The sequence below is a fragment of the Lucilia sericata genome, unplaced genomic scaffold (genome assembly GCF_015586225.1).
Source record: "Lucilia sericata isolate MDLA Ls3-8-SP2 unplaced genomic scaffold, ASM1558622v1 Contig000158F_arrow, whole genome shotgun sequence".
Taxonomy (NCBI): domain Eukaryota; kingdom Metazoa; phylum Arthropoda; class Insecta; order Diptera; family Calliphoridae; genus Lucilia; species Lucilia sericata.
The window spans coordinates 190,113-209,016 of NW_023994188.1; the positions used below are offsets into that span (position 1 = coordinate 190,113).

Consider the following 18,904-nt stretch of genomic DNA (forward strand, 5'->3'; position numbering starts at 1 on the left):
AAACGTATACGTAATAAAACACGCATAATTATTAATAAAATAAAAAATTATTATTAAAGTAAACATTTGTTTATCAACTTTTATTATTAAAATAAATTTTTTATACCACATTTTATTTTATAAATTGCTGGCCTAATTTTAAAACTATAAAACCAAAATATGAAATATACTCTCTTTGTTTCAATTTTTTATTAATACTCTCTATAAGCAAGAGCGTAAATATTTGATGTGTGCAAAGTAATGTTACGCATAGAGCAGGCATGGAACATTGAAATTTTCAATTAGTACTTGTCAATTGACTATTCTATGGTCTATTGACTAGATTATGAAATGGTCTATAGACTAGTCTATTGATTAGTGTCTGGACTAGTCTATGGACTAGACTCTTGGCTGAACTATCCTATAGACCAGACAATTAACTAGTATATGTACTTGTATATTGACTAGTCTATGGATAGTCTATAGACTAGTTTATCTACTAGTCCATTCACTAGTCTATGGACTAGTCTATTAACTAATCTATGAACTAGTCTATAGATCCTGTAGACCAGACAATTAACAGGTGTATGTACTTGTAGATTGACTAATCTATGGATAGTTCTATTGACAAGGTTGTAGACAAGTCTATGGACTAATCTGTGAACTAGTCTATGGACCAGACTATGGACTCGTCCATAGACTAGACTATGGACTCGTCTATATACTCGTATATAGGCCAGTCTATTGACTAATCTTTAAACCAAAACTTGTTTATTGACTATACTATCGATTAGAGTCAATTGATTGTCTGGGTCTATTGACTAGTCTATGAATTGGTGTGTGTACAAATCTATTAACTGTTCTTTGGACTAGTCTATGGACTGGACTAGTACTGGTCAATGGACTGGACAATTCTATGGACTAGTTTTCATTATTCTTTGGACTAGCCCATGGGCTATTCAAATAATTGACTATTCTATTTATTAGTCTATGGACTGGTCTATAGTCTAAGAACTGGTCTATATGGACTGGTCTATACAGGTGTATGAACTGATCTATTGACAAGACTAATCACTAGATTATTGATTAATATATTGACTAGTCTAATGATTAGTGTAATTACAAGTCTCTGGACTTGTTTATTGACTATTCTATTAGTCTATGAACTAATTTTTTGGATGGTCTATGGACTATACAACTGACTAGTCTCAGTACTTGCTTATAAGATAGTCTATTGACACTGCCTTGTCATAAACTTGTCTTTGAACTACTTAGCAAAAGTTTTTAATATGTTAACATTACTTAATATGTACAATATAAGAAATAAATTTACCATCCCTGGCATAGAGATAACAAGTATACGCACTCACGCACTTTACACTCTTTTCACACATGACTATTGTTTGGCTTTTATAGTTGTTTGATCATGTATAAGCAACGACAACAACATCTAAAATATGAATGTACATACAAATGTTTGTATCATGAATGGGAGCAATAGAGTTCATTAAACTCTTCAAAAAAAAAAACTGCTAGACATTTTGTTAAAATCTTCCACCATAGAAAATATAAACTCAAATATTGTATGTTTACTACATCGTATTGTAAGAGACATTTTATTTATAAACTTTGGCTAAATTTAGTTTAACACAAAGAAATAGGGCAAATATTAGTCGTTGAGACTTTGTATATTTGAAAATGTTTGTTATGATTACGCACAATTTGCAAAAATGTTGCTGTAATAGGTTTTTGTTAAAATTGTGCGTTCATTGAACTTTTCAAGGTAAACACAAAAAAAAAATTGTTTTATTGCTGAATAATATTGATGTGTAAAAGTGCGTAGAGAAGGCGTGTGAAAGATGTGTTTGGTTTTTTTCGCAAAATTTTTTTGCAAAGCGAAATAAGCAATTTTTGCGTAAAGTTTTTTTAAATGTATTTTACTTTTAGCTTTTTTAACGTAAAGTTCAGTCACCCTTGTGCTGCGGTTCTACATTTTCTTTGTTTGTTTTAAATAAGTTTAATTGATCATTAGTTTTATTTTGTATAAATTTGTTTTTTTAGTAATTAATTAAATATTTTATAATTTTTTTATCTTTTGCAGAAATGGCGGAAGGCAATGGCGAACTGGTAGATGACATCAATCAAAAATCAGAAGATCGCGGCGATGGTGAAAGAACAGAAGATTATCCAAAACTTTTGGAATATGGCTTAGATAAAAAGTGAGTTAATGTTGTTTTAGAAACAAAAGTGAAAGTGAAGTTTTAACAGAAAGAAAAGAAAATCTAGTCTATGTCTAGTCTATGTCTAGTCTATGTCTAGTCTATGTCTAGTCTATGTCTAGTCTATGTCTAGTCTATGTCTAGTCTATGTCTAGTCTATGTCTAGTCTAGTCTATGTCTAGTCTATGTCTAGTCTATGTCTAGTCTATGTCTAGTCTATGTCTAGTCTATGTCTAGTCTATGTCTAGTCTATGTCTAGTCTATGTCTAGTCTATGTCTAGTCTATGTCTAGTCTATGTCTAGTCTATGTCTAGTCTATGTCTAGTCTATGTCTAGTCTATGTCTAGTCTATGTCTAGTCTATGTCTAGTCTATGTCTAGTCTATGTCTAGTCTATGTCTAGTCTATGTCTAGTCTATGTCTAGTCTATGTCTAGTCTATGTCTAGTCTATGTCTAGTTTATATCTGGTCTATGCCTAGTCTATGTCTAGTTTGTGTCCCATTCTTTTCTATTATTTATATTTATTTAAACCAAAATTAATACTAATTTGTTTTTGTAATTTCCTCTTCCCCTGAACAGGTTGCCGGTAAACTAGATGATATATATAAAACAGGAAAACTCGCCCACGTAGAATTAGATGAACGCGCACTGGATGCGCTTAAAGAGTTTCCGGTCGATGGTGCCTTGAATGTATTAAGTCAGTTCCTGGAATCAAATTTGGAACATGTATCGAATAAATCTGCGTATTTATGTGGGGTTATGAAAACCTATCGGCAAAAAAGTCGAGCCAGTCAACAAGGTGTACCAACACCAGCAACCACAGTGCAAGTTAAAGGACCAGATGAGGAAAAAATCAAAAAAATACTAGAACGTACCGGTTACACTTTAGATGTGACCACGGGTAATTATATACATATATATATTTTGCATTGAAACTTGTTTGTCTTGATTTCTGAATTGAAAAACTGATTCCTATGTTTTTATTAATTTTTTTTAACAGGCCAGCGCAAATATGGTGGACCACCTCCTAATTGGGATGGTCCGGTACCGGGTAATGGTTGCGAGGTATTTTGTGGGAAAATACCCAAAGATATGTTTGAGGATGAACTAATACCCCTGTTTGAAAATTGTGGCACCATTTGGGATTTACGATTGATGATGGATCCCATGACTGGTACAAATCGTGGTTATGCATTTGTTACTTTTACCACAAGAGAAGCCGCCTCTAATGCCGTCAAACAGGTATTTTTAATTTTATATATTTTTTTCAAAATCTTTCTCTGTCTTATTTCTGCTTTATTTTATATTTTAATTTGTGATATTATGAATAATGTACAAAAAATTAAAACAAAAACTAATTGATATTTTAGGTTACTATATGAAAATTTAAATATTTTGGCTTTTTAAACAAAACAAACAAAAATAAGTAAATATTTTTTTTTAGGCTTTTATCAAATAGGCGAACGATTGGTTTTTTCTTTTACTATTTTATTATGTTAAATATATAAAACTGTATGGTTAATGATAGCGTTTTAACTGTTAAAGGACTTTTGCCTCTTTTTAAGTTTTTTTTATTATTAGTTTCCTAGCTTGTTTGCTAAACTTTTTTTTAGTTAATGTTTGTTCTTATTATACAAACTTTTTTTATCACTTAAGCTGTATTTAAAGTAATATATTTGCTGTAACCTTTTTAGTTTTTAACTATATAATTTTTAGTACATTACTTGACTTTGCCTTTTTGCATGAGTTTGGTTTTTTTCCTAAAGGATTTAAAAAAATAGAAACAGTTTTAAAAAGTTTTTTTTTTTTGCAAAGTAGCAAATTATACTATTTAACGAAATTGTAAAGCTTTTTTTTACAAGGAAAAAATCCCTGTTTAAAAAACTATCAGGTTAAAAAAAGTTTTGGTTTAAACTAAATTTTGCGGTTTGAAAAGAAGTCTCTTGAAAAAAAAAAAAAAAACAATACCTGGCCTTCCAAAAGTTAAAAAAATAAAAAGTCTACCCCAAAACCAACCCCTTTTACTACTTAAATACTTGCATTTTATTTTATTCCTTTCTTCCCTTTATAAATTTTCTGTTTTTTAGTTTTAAACGAAAAAAATTAAAAACTTCTTGTTAGTTTTTAAGTGTAGTTTGTTACTGTATTGTTTTATAACTTTAAAATTAGTTTGTAAGTAAATTTATTTATTACTTTTACAATTTTCCTAAGTATTTTATATCTTCCTTGAAAAACAACGTCGAAAATCTAAAAAGAAATCTTGCAACAAAAAAGAACTCTGTAATTCATTACTACGTGTTTGGCAGCCGTTTTAGGTCATTTATTATCCAAAAACAAAAAGTAAAACAAAAAAGTGTCTTTTGGTTTTTTATTTTAACAAAATTCTAAATTTATTTTTATATTTATTCTAGAAAAATCTACCAAGGATATTTAAATATTTACTCTCTTTCTCCTCTTTGCAAAAAAACACATCCAACATAAAAAATTAAGCGTTAAATGAAAACTTGTAACTTCTTTGAATTTTAAAACAATCAACGTTGTTCAAACTCATAATTACTTTGCCATCATTTTTCCATATATTTTTTTAGTTTTAGCGTTTTCCCCTTTTTTTACTCTTAGTATCATGTTTTTAGTTTAGTTTATTTCTTTTACTATTTACAAACAAAATAAAAATGAAATTAAAACAAAGATTTATTATTCCTTGTTTTTAATTTTATTTTTCATCTTCATCCATTGTCTGGTTTTATTTTCTACAAATTGCGAGCATGCCTCTTGAATAATCAACTTCATAATTAAAAACCATTTTCTTACTATGATAACACTTCCTCCTCTTTTTTTACTAATACTTTTTACATTTTCCGGTTTATTTTTCTTTTCCTTTATAAATTAATATGTAAACAACAATTTTGGAATTGCAGCTATTTGGCTTTAAAGACATTTTGTAAGAAATGTTCTGTTTTTTTTTATTAAAAAAAAAATCAAAATTTTTCTTATGGGTAAATTTTGTAATCGTTTTATAAACACTAACCTATATTTTAGTTGGTTTATTTATTTAAATTTTTATATTTTAAGTTATTTTCTTGATTTTGAGTACCCTTCGTTATTTTGTTTATTTATTTATAACTATTCAAAATATTAAGGATTAAATTTCTAAAATATTTAGAAGAGAATACGACTTCGAAACTCAATAACTGGACTGTTTTCTGAAAAATCATTTACAATCGACATGACAGTTACAATTAAGGTCTTAATTAAAGGCCTGTACAAGACAACAATTTGTTAAATAAATATCGCGTGCGCCATTGTAAGCACAGGACATTTTATTAACAAATTGTTGTCTTATGGTTGTCTTGTGCAGGCCTTTAGTCTGGATTAAAGAACAAATCGCGCATCATCTTCTTACCCTTCAATGTTGTTTAGCTTTCGACAGATGTGGGCCTTAAAGTGCGGTTATGTTCTGTGTGGTGAAGACCATTAAATACTCGGACTATATACTGGGGGAGATCATTAACCCTCTAGTCAGCTGGAAGTTTAACAGTCTTTTTCACTACCCGTGCTTTGGCCGGCTCGCTGTCGCCATTTTGACCTACACAGTTGGTTTCGAGGACATGTATGTACGCCTTGGCAAGTGGAGAAACAATTTCCGTAATCTATTCTGAAGGACTGGTGGATGTAATCGTTGCCTCATTACTTTTGAGTGTAAGGTGGTTTGTTGGACATATTTATAACAGTACTGACGGAGCCGAAGATGCCTAATCCTTGATCACTTTTGTCAACTTATTCAGAAGGACAAGTTATTTCAATATTCCTTCCTGTGTCTTCTCCTCCTTCGTTCGGCCGGTGTTATAAGTACATATCGTGAAGGAACCCACGTCTAACTGCCGAACAAGTTATGGACAGTCTTCTTTCAAGTGTCCTTGGTTTTCTCTAGCGACTATTTGTCGGTGCCTCCGGAGAAGGTATCTATTTCTTTGTCATTTTACGCAGAGAACATAGAGATTTCAACGTTCCATTCGGACCATCTTCTGCAGCGTTTCGCAGGCATTATTAGTATCTCTTGAAGAAGCTATTGATATCTTCTCCTCGGCTAACTGCCGAATAATTTGTGGACAGTCTTGTCATTCAAGTGTAACACTTGGTTTTCTCTAGCTACACTTTGTGGGTGTTGCCTATTCCTTGACATAAACAGTTTTTTCATCTTATTCAGGAAGATAAGAGATTTCAATGTTCCGTCTCATGCAATTTCTTCCTTCGTTTGGCTTATGAAGGAGCCCTTGGTGTTTCCTCCTGGGATATCTGCCGAATAAGATTTGGCCAGTCAACTCTTAAGTGTCCCCCTTGATTGTCTTCTAGCCTTATCGGTAGAAGAGCACCTTCTGCTATCTGTCTGTGAGAAGATGTAACAGTAATATCCTGCTACTCGTCGGAGAGCAAAACTTACTTCAGAGTAATTCAGGTTTTATGCATACTTTCAGAAGATCATCCAAATTTAGGCCATTTAGTAGCCGTCCTTCATGTTCAACAATACTGACATGAGGGTCCTCCTCACAAGTGCTGTCTGACTTCATTTATCCCATCATCACATCCAAATTGACTCTACAAACTTTTGTTTTTACGTTGCACACGAACCATTTGTGCAAATTTAAATTTTGAAAATTTATTCAGGAAAATAGGATATTTCCATGTCGCGTCCAGTGCCTTCTTCTGCTTCGTTCGGCTTGTGAAGGAGCCCTTAGCATTTCCTTCCTACGATATCTGATTTTCTTCTAGCCTCATCGGTAGAAGAGCCCCTTCTGTTATCTGTCTGTGAAAAGATATAACAGTAATACCCAGATCCTCATCAGAGAGCAAATTCTACTTCAGATTAATACCGTTTTTACTCTAAAAATCACTTCACAATACTAGCATGAAGGTATCAGATCATGACATCCAAATTGACACTATCTACTTTTGTTTACACATTGCAGACGGACCATTTGTGTAAAACTTACATTTTAGAAATATAGGTTCTCAAAACCAGACGACGACTCATAACTATAGTTTCTTATGTATATGCTATTTCGAAGAAATAACTTTTCCATAAACTTTGTTACTCCAGAGGTTCATAATACCTTATTTACTATTCAAAATTTGTTGTTTTTGAACAAACACACTTCTGATGTTCATTAACTCTGTTGAAAATCCTCCCCCTTAACACTTAAGCAATCTATCCATAATACTCTCTTTACTTGCTAACTCTGACTTTAATAACTCTGTAAACCATTTGTCTTAAAACCTGTTATAATTTGTTTTATTTTACCTTAATTATTTATTAAATAACTAAAAATTTTATTATAAAAGTAGTTGTTTTTTGTTTAATATTTGTTTCAATTTAAAAGTATTCATTATCCTCTCCTATTGTTATTATTTAATGCTACATCTCTAATCCTTAAAAAAACATAAAAAACTCATCGTTCATTTTTTATTATTTTATTTAAAGAAAAACAAATTATTATTATTTTATACAATTGGTTTTTTTCAATTATTATTTTATAATTTTTTGTATATTATTATTTTTTATTACTTAAACCCATTATACAAATCCCTTTTAATTGAAAACAAACAAAAAAATACAAATTTCCCCACTCACTACTTCTACAGCTCGATAATCATGAAATAAAACCTGGCAAGTGTCTGAAAATAAATATAAGTGTACCGAACCTGCGCCTATTTGTAGGCAATATACCCAAATCGAAAGGCAAAGAGGAGATTTTAGAGGAATTTGGTAAATTAACAGGTAAATTATGAAACAAAATTCTTAACACACACACACCTATTGTTTAAATTTTATTATTTTTTTTAAATTTATTAAATAGTTTTAATAATGGTTGTAAACCCATAACTTTATATAAAACTATTTAACAAAATGAAAAGGGGATAAGCAAGAAAAAATGTGCTTTAAAATTGGCTTTAAAAAACAACAAAAATCCAATTGGCTTAAATAAGAATTTACCTTAAACTATAAACTAATTGGCTTTTAAAACAATTGGCTGTTTTAAAGTTGTTTAATGTATCAAAGAAAAACGGCTGTTTTTTAGGTTAACATCTGCGTAAATGTTTATTAGGTTATTAGTTATGGCGTTAAGGGACCGACCTACTGCTGCAACTACATTCCCAAAACCAACAACACAATCTTTTTGCAATTTGTACATTTTTCGAGTTTATAAGTTTTGTTTTTATGTAAATAAATTTATTTTATTTAATTTTTTTATTTCTGTTATAACCAGCAAAACCATTACTATTCACCCATTATTTTTTTTTAATTCAAATACTTTTTGGTTTTATTTTAATTACCACCATCCATCCTCTCAATTGCCATTTTAACACCAGTGTCAAACATACACGTTTAAAGCACCATAATCCATACATTTTTGAGACTATCTTTTCAAATGCGTTTTTTTACTTCTGTTGTTGTTTTTAACAGAATAATTGGTTTCCTTTTTTTAAAATATTTATATATATATTTTTTACCAACTATAGGGCTACAAACACTTTTTTTGAAAATAAAAACAAAAGTTGAAATTTTTCTTTATTTAATTGTCTTTGTACATACATTTTCATTTTAAATTTATTTTTCTTTATATATCATTTAGCTTTTCTATTATAAAACTTATCACCTTAACTTACAACTATATATAGCTTTCAATATTTATTCCATTTAAACAAAAAAAAAAAGAACTTAAACTTTCATGTTTATTTTTTTCAAATTTTAATAAATCTCCAGTCATTAACTTGTGCGTTATTTAAAGATTGTTGTTAACAAAAATAACCAGGAAAACAAAATAATCTTTATTTAATAAATAACAAACAAATATCTTTAATAACTTTTTGCATTAAATATTTAATAAAATATCAAAATAATAATTTAGTTTAAAGGAAATTAAGTTTTGTTTTCGGTATAGAATAAAATCATCTTTTTATCATAAATGTTTTAGAAGGAAGTAATGGTTAGAATGTAAAGTTGGAAATTAAGAAAAAGTTATCGTTTTAAATATAATTTGAAACAGAATTGGTGTTGGTTATAAAACAACTTTCTGAAAGCTTTAGTTTCAGTTTAACACTTTATAATATTCCGAAATACTTTGTAAAAGAAAGCCCTGCTTAAACCTTCATAAATGATTAAGGTTTTAAAAACTATAATTTAAGGAAACTATCTGGAACGATATTCATAATATCTATAATGAGCACTTTTATTTGCAAACGACGCGATCCTGTGTGTCTTAATAGCAAACTATTTTACGAATTCTTAACATGTCTTTTAGAGAATCTGCGTGATCTCTATATACTTCTCTGCAAACATCAAGAACTATTGTTTCGAACTAGACTCTCTTCGTTGTGTTAAAAATTCAAATGTTTAGAACTTTGAAATTATTTATAAAAAGTCAGGATCTTTTGCATAAGATCACTCACTATCTGATGGGATATTCTTAATTTCGTTAATGATTTGAAGATCACTCACTATCTGATGCGATATTCTCAATTTCTTCGATAATGATCCCAAAATTGTTATTTTACGATGCAGTACTTTATTTCAAAAGAAAATTCTTAACATGTCGTTTAGAGAAACTGTCTGATCTTATTATATTTCTCGAGTAATGTCACGATCCTATGCGCCTTAATTGCAGCTTTTATTAAAATACTATTTGTTTCGAATTATATTCTCTTCGTTCTGCGAATAATTCGAATGTTTAGAATTTTAAAATTTTTCATAAATAGTCGGGATCTTATGTATAGATCACTCACTATCTGATGCGATGTTCTAAATTTCGATAATGATCTCAAAACTTTTATTTGCAAACGATGGCAGATTGTGAGACTTAATTTGCAAACTATTTTACGATATAGTTGCTTATTATAAAAGAATATTCTCGGTAAACAATGCGATCCTGTGCATCTTAATTACCGTTTTTTTACAATTCAGTATAAACGAGACTCGTCGTTTAAAAGATTTGAACTATGAAAATTTTGATAAAAAGTGGAGATCTGATCTGATAAGATCACTATCCAATCGATGAAATTCTCAACGTGGATAATGATCTCAATAGATCTTTTTGCAAATGACGCGATCCTGTGCGTTTTAATTGCATTATTTACGATTTAGCTGATAATTCCGAAATTCTGGTCTTATTTATTTGAGGAATCATACATTTTATGGATCTTTATAATTCGGTTATAACTTCTAACGAGAGCAGTCAGTTGCAAAATTTTACAATACGATCTGCTTCACTCTTTTCGATTTTCTTAAAATTCTAAAGTTTTGAACTCTAAATTTTTTCATAAAATACCGGGATCTAATGCATATTTTCTGTTATGAAAGTATTTCAATCATTCTCTATTCACTGTACTGTTCCATACAGTAGTCTATGGACTTGAGTATGGTCTGATCTATGGACTAAACTATCGACTCACCTATGGACTAGAACATCGAATCTTCTTTGAACATTGTGTAGCCAATGGACTAGTCCATGGACTAATCTATCAACAAGTCTATGCACTATGCAGTATATGGACAAGTCTATGGACTAATCTATCGACTTATCTATGGACTATTCTATAGACAAATCTTTTCTCTGGTATATGAAGAAGTCCATCGTAAAGTCTATGATCTAATCTATAAACTAGTCCATGTACCAATCTATCGACTAGTCTATTACTGCCGGTTTCTCTAAATGCGAAAGAACATTTTCTTTCTTACAAATATATTGAAAACAACAAATAAATTTAAAATTTTGTTTTTGTTTCCAATATATTTATAAGAAAGAAAATGTTGTTTCGATATTGTGAAACAGGCAGTTAGTCTATGAACTAATATATCAACTAGTTTATGAACTAGTGTATGGACTAATCTATTGACTAATCTTTGTTTAGTCTATAGAATATTCGATCTACAAGTCTATGAACTAATCTAGTTCGTGAACTATTTTGTCTTTGGACTAATTCATCGACTGATCTATGGACTAATCTATTGAATAGTTCTTAGTCTATCAACTAGTCTATGGAATAATTTTTAAACAAAACTACGGACTAGTCTATCGACAGCTCTATAGGTAAGTCTATGGAGTTGTATGTGACTAGTCGATTTCTCTATGAAATAGTCTATCGACAAATCAATGGTCTAATCTGTTTACTAGCCCATTAAATAGTCTATGGACAAGTATATTGATTATTGTATTGACCAATCTATTGATTGGTCTATTTACTGACTCAAAAAGTACTCAAAAAGTTGTTAAGATCTTAAACGATCGCTTAATAAATGACTCTTAAGATCCATACAATAGATACACATACAAATTATTAGAATATTCGTTAATAACCATTACCAATTCTTTCAAAAATTTAACAAACTTTTCATCTTTTTTTAAGATTTCAAAATTTTTTTACTATTACTTTCTTATAAACATTATGAGCAATTTAATATTAAAATTACTAAAAAAATTCAGTAGGAATTTGTTAAATCTAAAACATACTTAAAAAATTAAAATAAAACAATTCTTATGTTACTCATGATATGCCTTTTATTTTATTTTTATAAATTTTAATTTAAATTTACAAAAAAATAAAACAAATTAAGTAGAAATTCATATAATTTACTTTATCTATCTCTAACTCTCCACTTACTACTTCTATATTACTTGGAAACCAAAAAAATCATATTACAAAAATTTTATAATTTTAAAACTAAAATTTTTCGTTTATTATTATTATTCTACTAATAATTAATTAACAACACCATTTTGAATATTTTTAATACTTTAATTACTTTCTCTTAAAAAAAAAACAAATATCATAAAAAAGAAACAAATTCATAATATTAGTAAAATTTTTATTATTATTTATTTTCATATTTATACTTATTCTGAATTATCATTACTATTATTAGTATTAATAATATTAACTATTATTTGGCACGTGAAAAAAGCTAAAACTATTTATTAAATTATTTAAACAAAAACAAAGTCTAATATAATTTTTCCAAAAACCCCAATAGCAACAAAAAAAAATCACATTCTGTTCTTTTTTTTCTGTGTGTATGTGTATTTGCTACAATTTTTTAACAATTTCCAGCTGAATGATTATGAAATTCGGAAAGGCAAAAAGATTGGTGTAACGATATCATTTAATAATCACCGGCTTTTTGTCGGCAATATACCTAAGAATAGAGATCATGATGAATTAATTGAGGAATTTGCTAAACATGCACGTAAGTGGTGATCAAACACAAAAACAACATAATTAAACAAAAAAACAATAAATTTCAAAAGAACAGGATTCAAAAAAAAAAACATGAAAAAAAACTCCTCCCCTTAATAAATATAAAGAAAATTAAAAAAAATATAAATCCCTTAACACCACTAAGTAATTGGTAACTAGTAAACAATTGGTATTACAAAATAAACAATATAATTGGTTTGTTTAATAAATATTACAACAAAAGCGTAAGTTGCAGAATATACTTTTACAGCAAATTTATTCTTAATTGATTTTTTAACAAACAAATTGGATTTTTGTTAATTTTTGCAATTTTCGCTTAGTAAAAAAAAACAAAAAAAATTCTAACTACAAAAATTCATCTACAGGTGAAAATTATATTTATTTCTTTTAATAACTTAAAACTAAAAATAAAATTACAAAGTTATCCCCTCCCTTATAAAATAATCGAAAAACAAACAAATTTGTTTAAAGAAAAAAATCGCTTAAAACTCTCTCACTCTTTTTACTCATTTGCAGATGAAATTTTGTGATTGGAATTTATTATTTTTTTTGTGTAAAACTTAAAAATTTTTTCCTCCCCTTATTTACCAAAAAATTATTATTAAAAAGAAAAAAAAAATACAACAAAAAAAGTTTTTTGAAAAAATAATTAAACTAAGAAGAAAAAAAACATAACAACTGTAGCTTAACAATTTTTTTCTTTATTTATTTTGTTCCTTTTTTTGTTTATATATATTTTTCTAAAAACTTTTAAACTAAAAAAATAACATTTTTCCAAAAAAAAAAAACAAAACCATGCCAAATTCGCTATAAATGAAATTTAAGTATTTTTTACAAAAAACATTACATTAATTATTCTGGTGATTTTTTTAACATAACAATTGTCCAGCTACAGCTAAATTAAAAAATAATAAAAATTCTTTAAAAAAATTATTTAAAAAACGGTAAGAAATTTTGCTAAAAAACCAAACCTCTGTACCCTTTAAATTATAATATTTTAAATAATTGTCTCTCTTTCTATTTGTTATATTCTCTCTTCTAACTATTTTAAATATAATCTTCACCTGACAAAAAAAAAAAAATAATAAGAATGAAAATTAAATATTTCATTAGTCCACAAAAAATACGAAAAATCACAAACTGTTTAAGTTGTCATGAAATCTGAGGATTGCTTTATTAAAAATTAGTTCTCGATGTGAAAATCTTCTAAAACTTTTGCAACTTCTAGTTTAGCTTTAGTTTAGTTCTTGTTCAGTTCTAGTTCAGTTTTAGTTCAGTTTCTAGTTCAGTTCTAGTTCAGTTTTAGTTCAGTTCTAGTTCAGTTCTAGTTCAGTTCTAGTTCAGTTCTAGTTCAGTTCTAGTTCAGTTCTAGTTCAGTTCTGGTTCAGTTCTAGTTCAGTTCTAGTTCAGTTCTAGTTCAGTTCTAGTTCAGTTCTAGTTCAGTTCTAGTTCAGTTCTAGTTCAGTTCTAGTTCAGTTCTAGTTCAGTTCTAGTTCAGTTCTAGTTCAGTTCTAGTTCAGTTCTAGTTCAGTTCTAGTTCAGTTCTAGTTCAGTTCTAGTTCAGTTCTAGTTCAGTTCTAGTTCAGTTCTAGTTCAGTTCTAGTTCAGTTCTAGTTCAGTTCTAGTTCAGTTCAGTTCTAGTTCAGTTCTAGTTCTAGTTCAGTTCTAGTTCAGTTCTAGTTCAGTTCTAGTTCAGTTCTAGTTCAGTTCTAGTTCAGTTCTAGTTCAGTTCTAGTTCAGTTCTAGTTCAGTTCTAGTTCAGTTCTAGTTCAGTTCTAGTTCAGTTCTAGTTCAGTTCTAGTTCAGTTCTAGTTCAGTTCTAGTTCAGTTCTAGTTCAGTTCTAGTTCAGTTCTAGTTCAGTTCTAGTTCAGTTCTAGTTCAGTTCTAGTTCAGTTCTAGTTCAGTTCTAGTTCAGTTCTAGTTCAGTTCTAGTTCAGTTCTAGTTCAGTTCTAGTTCAGTTCTAGTTCAGTTCTAGTTCAGTTCTAGTTCAGTTCTAGTTCAGTTCTAGTTCAGTTCTAGTTCAGTTCTAGTTCAGTTCTAGTTCAGTTCTAGTTCAGTTCTAGTTCAGTTCTAGTTCAGTTCTAGTTCAGTTCTAGTTCAGTTCTAATTTCAGTTCTAGTTCAGTTCTAGTTCAGTTCTAGTTCAGTTCTAGTTCAGTTCTAGTTCAGTTCTAGTTCAGTTCCAGTTCAGTTCTAGTTCAGTTCTAGTTCAGTTCTAGTTCAGTTCCAGTTCAGTTCTAGTTCAGTTCTAGTTCAGTTCTAGTTCAGTTCTAGTTCAGTTCTAGTTCAGTTCTAGTTCAGTTCTAGTTCAGTTCTAGTTCAGTTCTAGTTCAGTTCTAGTTCAGTTCTAGTTCAGTTCAAGTTCAGTTCTAGTTCAGTTCTAGTTCAGTTCTAGTTCAGTTCTATTTCAGTTCTAGTTCAGTTATAGTTCAGTTCTAGTTCAGTTCTAGTTCAGTTCTATTTCATTTCTAGTTGGGTTCTAGTTCAGTTCTTGTTAAATTTTAGTTCTAGTTCAGTTCTTGTTCAATTCTAGTTCAGTTCTATTTCAGTTCTAGTCGAGTTTAAGTTCTGTTCTACAAGTTTTACTTCAGATCTAATCCAGAGATTTCATGACAATTTATATCAAAACAATTATTGTTTAAATTCCTCTCCTGTTCTTCTTCATAGAAATTAAACTAAAGTTTTTCAATTATCAAGAAAAAAGAAAGAAAACTCTATTACAATGATAAATAAATGGTAATGACTGGAGACTGTGTTTTATTCCAATATTAATAAATAATAAAACAACAACAAAAATCACATAAATTCCTTCCCCTATTTTTAACAAGCAGGTGAATTAAAAAATAAACTTATAAATATCAAACAAGTACAAAGTTTTCTTTAAGGAAGTTTCTTTATGTAACTAAATGTTTATTATATAAATACATTATAACTTTTTGTTATTATAATTTTAAGCATTTTTTACACCAAAAAAAAGCTGTCAAATAAAAAAATAAGTGTTTTTTTTTTACTTTCTATGTAACTATCTCTCTCTATGTCTTTAACTAAATGTTTTATTATTATGATTTTTGTTTTATTTTTTATATTTTTGTTAAATAAATGTTAAATATTTTTTTTGTTTTTGGTGTTAAATTATATTAAAAAAAAAAAAACAAAACCAAAAAATAAACTGTAAAAAGCAAAAACCCTACATATAACAATTATTTTTATTAATATTAAAAAAATAAAAATAAATTTTAAGTTGCTTTCTATATAACAAAAACAAAACAAAAATCTATAATTATAAAAAGTTTCCCTAAAAAAGTAAATCAGAATAATTAAGCGTTTTTGGCATTGGTAATAAAAACAAAAATATTAAATATTTAAGAAAAATAAGAAAACTTTAATAAAAAACAAAAATTTTAAAAACAATTACAACAGAAATTTATTATATTTTTATAACAAAAACTTAGTTTGTTAAAAGGTTGTTAAAATAATATATAAATTTCTGTTATTACAAAATTATTTTAAAACCCAAAATTTCTTTAACTTTTTTGTTGTATTTTTTTTTAATTTCTAACTATAAAAATTTAAATTAAAGTATTTCAACATTATTTTATTAAATTTCTTTTCCAATTTTTTATTTTCCTTAATTTAAACGCTTTTATATAGCTGGCCTTATTGAAGTGATAATCTATAGTTCACCAGATGACAAAAAGAAAAATCGTGGTTTTTGTTTTCTCGAATACGAATCACATAAAGCCGCTTCATTGGCTAAAAGAAGACTTGGCACTGGTAGAACAAAGGTAAGTGTTCTTTAATTTCATATAACGAACGTTATTACACTCATATGGCATTTTTAGTTTGAATATAAGAATAATATTAATATTAAAGGAGCATTTTCAGGTTTGGGGATGTGATATTATTGTCGACTGGGCTGATCCACAAGAGGAGCCAGATGAACAAACCATGTCTAAGGTTAAAGTTCTTTATGTAAGAAATTTAACACAGGATGTAACAGAAGAAAAATTAAAGGTGGGTTGAGTGGTCATAGAATTTGGGAAAAAAAATTCAAGTGATTTTATTAATTCAATTTGTTTTTTTAATTTCAGGAACAATTTGAGCAATATGGCAAAGTTGAACGTGTTAAGAAAATAAAAGACTATGCTTTCGTGCATTTTGAAGATCGTGATAGTGCTGTTGTTGCAATGAGGGCCTTGAATGGCAAAGAAGTTGGTGCTTCTAATATTGAAGTAAGTATGAATAAGAAAACTAACGAAAAAGACAGAAAATCTAAATTCTTGCAGAATTATTTTATTTAACTTTCACTTAAGTTCAGTTCTAGTTCAGTTCTAGTTCAGTTCTAGTTCAGTTCTAGTTCAGTTCCAGTTCAGTTCTAGTTCAGTTCTAGTTCAGTTCTAGTTCAGTTCTAGTTCAGTTTTAGTTCAGTTCTAGTTCAGTTCTAGTTCAGTTCTAGTTCAGTTCTAGTTCAGTTCTAGTTCAGTTCTAGTTCAGTTCTAGTTCAGTTCTAGTTCAGTTCTAGTTCAGTTCTAGTTCAGTTCTAGTTCAGTTCTAGTTCAGTTCTAGTTCAGTTCTAGTTCAGTTCTAGTTCAGTTCTAGTTCCGTTCTAGTTCCATTCTAGTTCAGTTCTAGATCAGTTCTAGTTTAGTTCTAGTTGAGTTCTAATTCTAGTTCAGTTTTAATTCTCTAGTTCAGTTCTAGTTCAGTTTTAGTTCAGTTTTAGGTCAGTTCTAGGTGTGTTCTACTTCCGTTCTAGATCAGTTCTAGTTCAGTTTTAGTTCAGTTCTAGTCCAGTTCTAGTTCAGTTCTAGTTCAGTTCTAGTTCAGTTCTAGTTCAGTTCTAGTTCAGTTCTAGTTCAGTTCTAGTTCAGTTCTAGTTCAGTTCTAGTTCAGTTCTACTTCATTCTAGTTCAATTTCATAGAGAATAATTTTATTTAACTTTCACTTGAACATATTTCTTTATTGATTTCCAGTTTTAATTTTAAAAGAAAACAAACAAACGTCATAAAGTCTGTCTTTTAGGATCAGGTTTCATATTATTTGTTGTTGAGTAACTAGTTCCGTTATATTTTTTTTATTTATTATGAACATTGACATTAAAATTAAATAAAAAAACAAAGTTGAATGGATGATTCCTTGTTTATTTAACATTTATTTAATTAGTTTTTAAAAGTTGTTTATAGAAACAAATCATTTATTTTATTAAAAACAGGTTTTTAGTTTAATTGTTAAAACAGTAAAATCTTAATTATTCGAGTAATTTTTTCAAAAAAAAAATTCCTTTTTTTAAATTAGTAGCAAAAGTAGTACCAAAATTCAATGCTATTTCCGATATTAACAAAAATATACAAAAATTTAAAATGTATTTAATCGCGAAAGAATTGAGCTGCGAAGAATTTTGAGATATTTTAAACTGAACTAAAAAGTCAAAAATTTTTTTTCAAATTTTGTTGGCAATAACAACTTCTGGAATATTCGCGAAAAAGCTACATACACATCTCCAAAATCATATGTGATGCATATATTCTGCTATCAGATTCGGATTAAACACAGCTGAATTTAGCATAGCTCAGATCAAAAAGTTTAAAAAACTTGGAATATTCGCGAAAATGTTAAATTTTGATATTTTTATTTTTTTTAAGAATATTTTAATGTATTAATGTTTTTGTTTTTATATTTTAGGTCTCCTTAGCAAAGCCACCTTCAGATAAAAAGAAAAAGGAGGAAATTTTACGTGCTCGTGAACGCAGAATGATGCAAATGATGCAAGGACGTCCTGGTGGTCTAGTAGGGTAAGTGTGTCTTATTTCTTTTACTAATTAATAGTGAATTTAAAACAAAATTGTAAAAAGAAAAATTCTTATAAACCAAAACAAAAATTGATTACTTTAACCTTCTTCCTTAACAATATTTATTTAATTATTGGCAAAACGTAAAAGGAATTTAAAAATTTACTAACCTTAAAAAATATTTTAACAGGCTTTTTTTTAAATTTCGAAAACTAAAAGATAATAAAGATTCGGCACTAAATATGTATTTTACATTATTTTTTCTATATTAACAAACGTTTATAAGTTATTTTGGTCCAATTCATAATCAGCATTGTAAAGTCGTATCGTTATATGTGTGGTAGGTTGGTTTTTAAAACAAAATAACACGACATACAAAGATACAACGTTACAACACTAATAGTGAATTGCTCAATTATAATAAAAAGTTACTAGATATTTTTTTTTTATAAATTTTATGAAACATAGCTTATAAACGTTAAGTTGTAAACAATAGCACATTTTTTTTAAACATAATTTTAATTAATAATTTTTTTATACTTTTTCTTTTTATGTCCATTTAAAATAAACTAAAAAAAACTTTGTTTTAAAACTTTTTACGTTTGCCCCCGGTTACATTTATACACAAACTACTACCACTACTACTGTTTAATTTAATACCACT

General features: G+C 28.3%; 1 protein-coding gene across 1 annotated transcript in view; it reads left to right on the forward strand.

Annotated features, from left to right (window-relative positions):
- Positions 1-2,082: 2,082 nt before the first annotated feature.
- LOC119601339 (heterogeneous nuclear ribonucleoprotein Q) overlaps positions 2,083-18,904 on the forward strand; it is a 41,152-nt gene continuing 24,330 nt past the window's right edge. Inside the window, exons 1-8 of the mRNA XM_037952191.1 lie at positions 2,083-2,106; positions 2,778-3,099; positions 3,199-3,440; positions 12,303-12,438; positions 16,102-16,235; positions 16,336-16,464; positions 16,542-16,682; positions 18,134-18,243. Coding sequence (XP_037808119.1) covers positions 2,083-2,106; positions 2,778-3,099; positions 3,199-3,440; positions 12,303-12,438; positions 16,102-16,235; positions 16,336-16,464; positions 16,542-16,682; positions 18,134-18,243 — 1,238 coding nt within the window. The remainder of the gene's footprint in view (positions 2,107-2,777; positions 3,100-3,198; positions 3,441-12,302; positions 12,439-16,101; positions 16,236-16,335; positions 16,465-16,541; positions 16,683-18,133; positions 18,244-18,904) is intronic.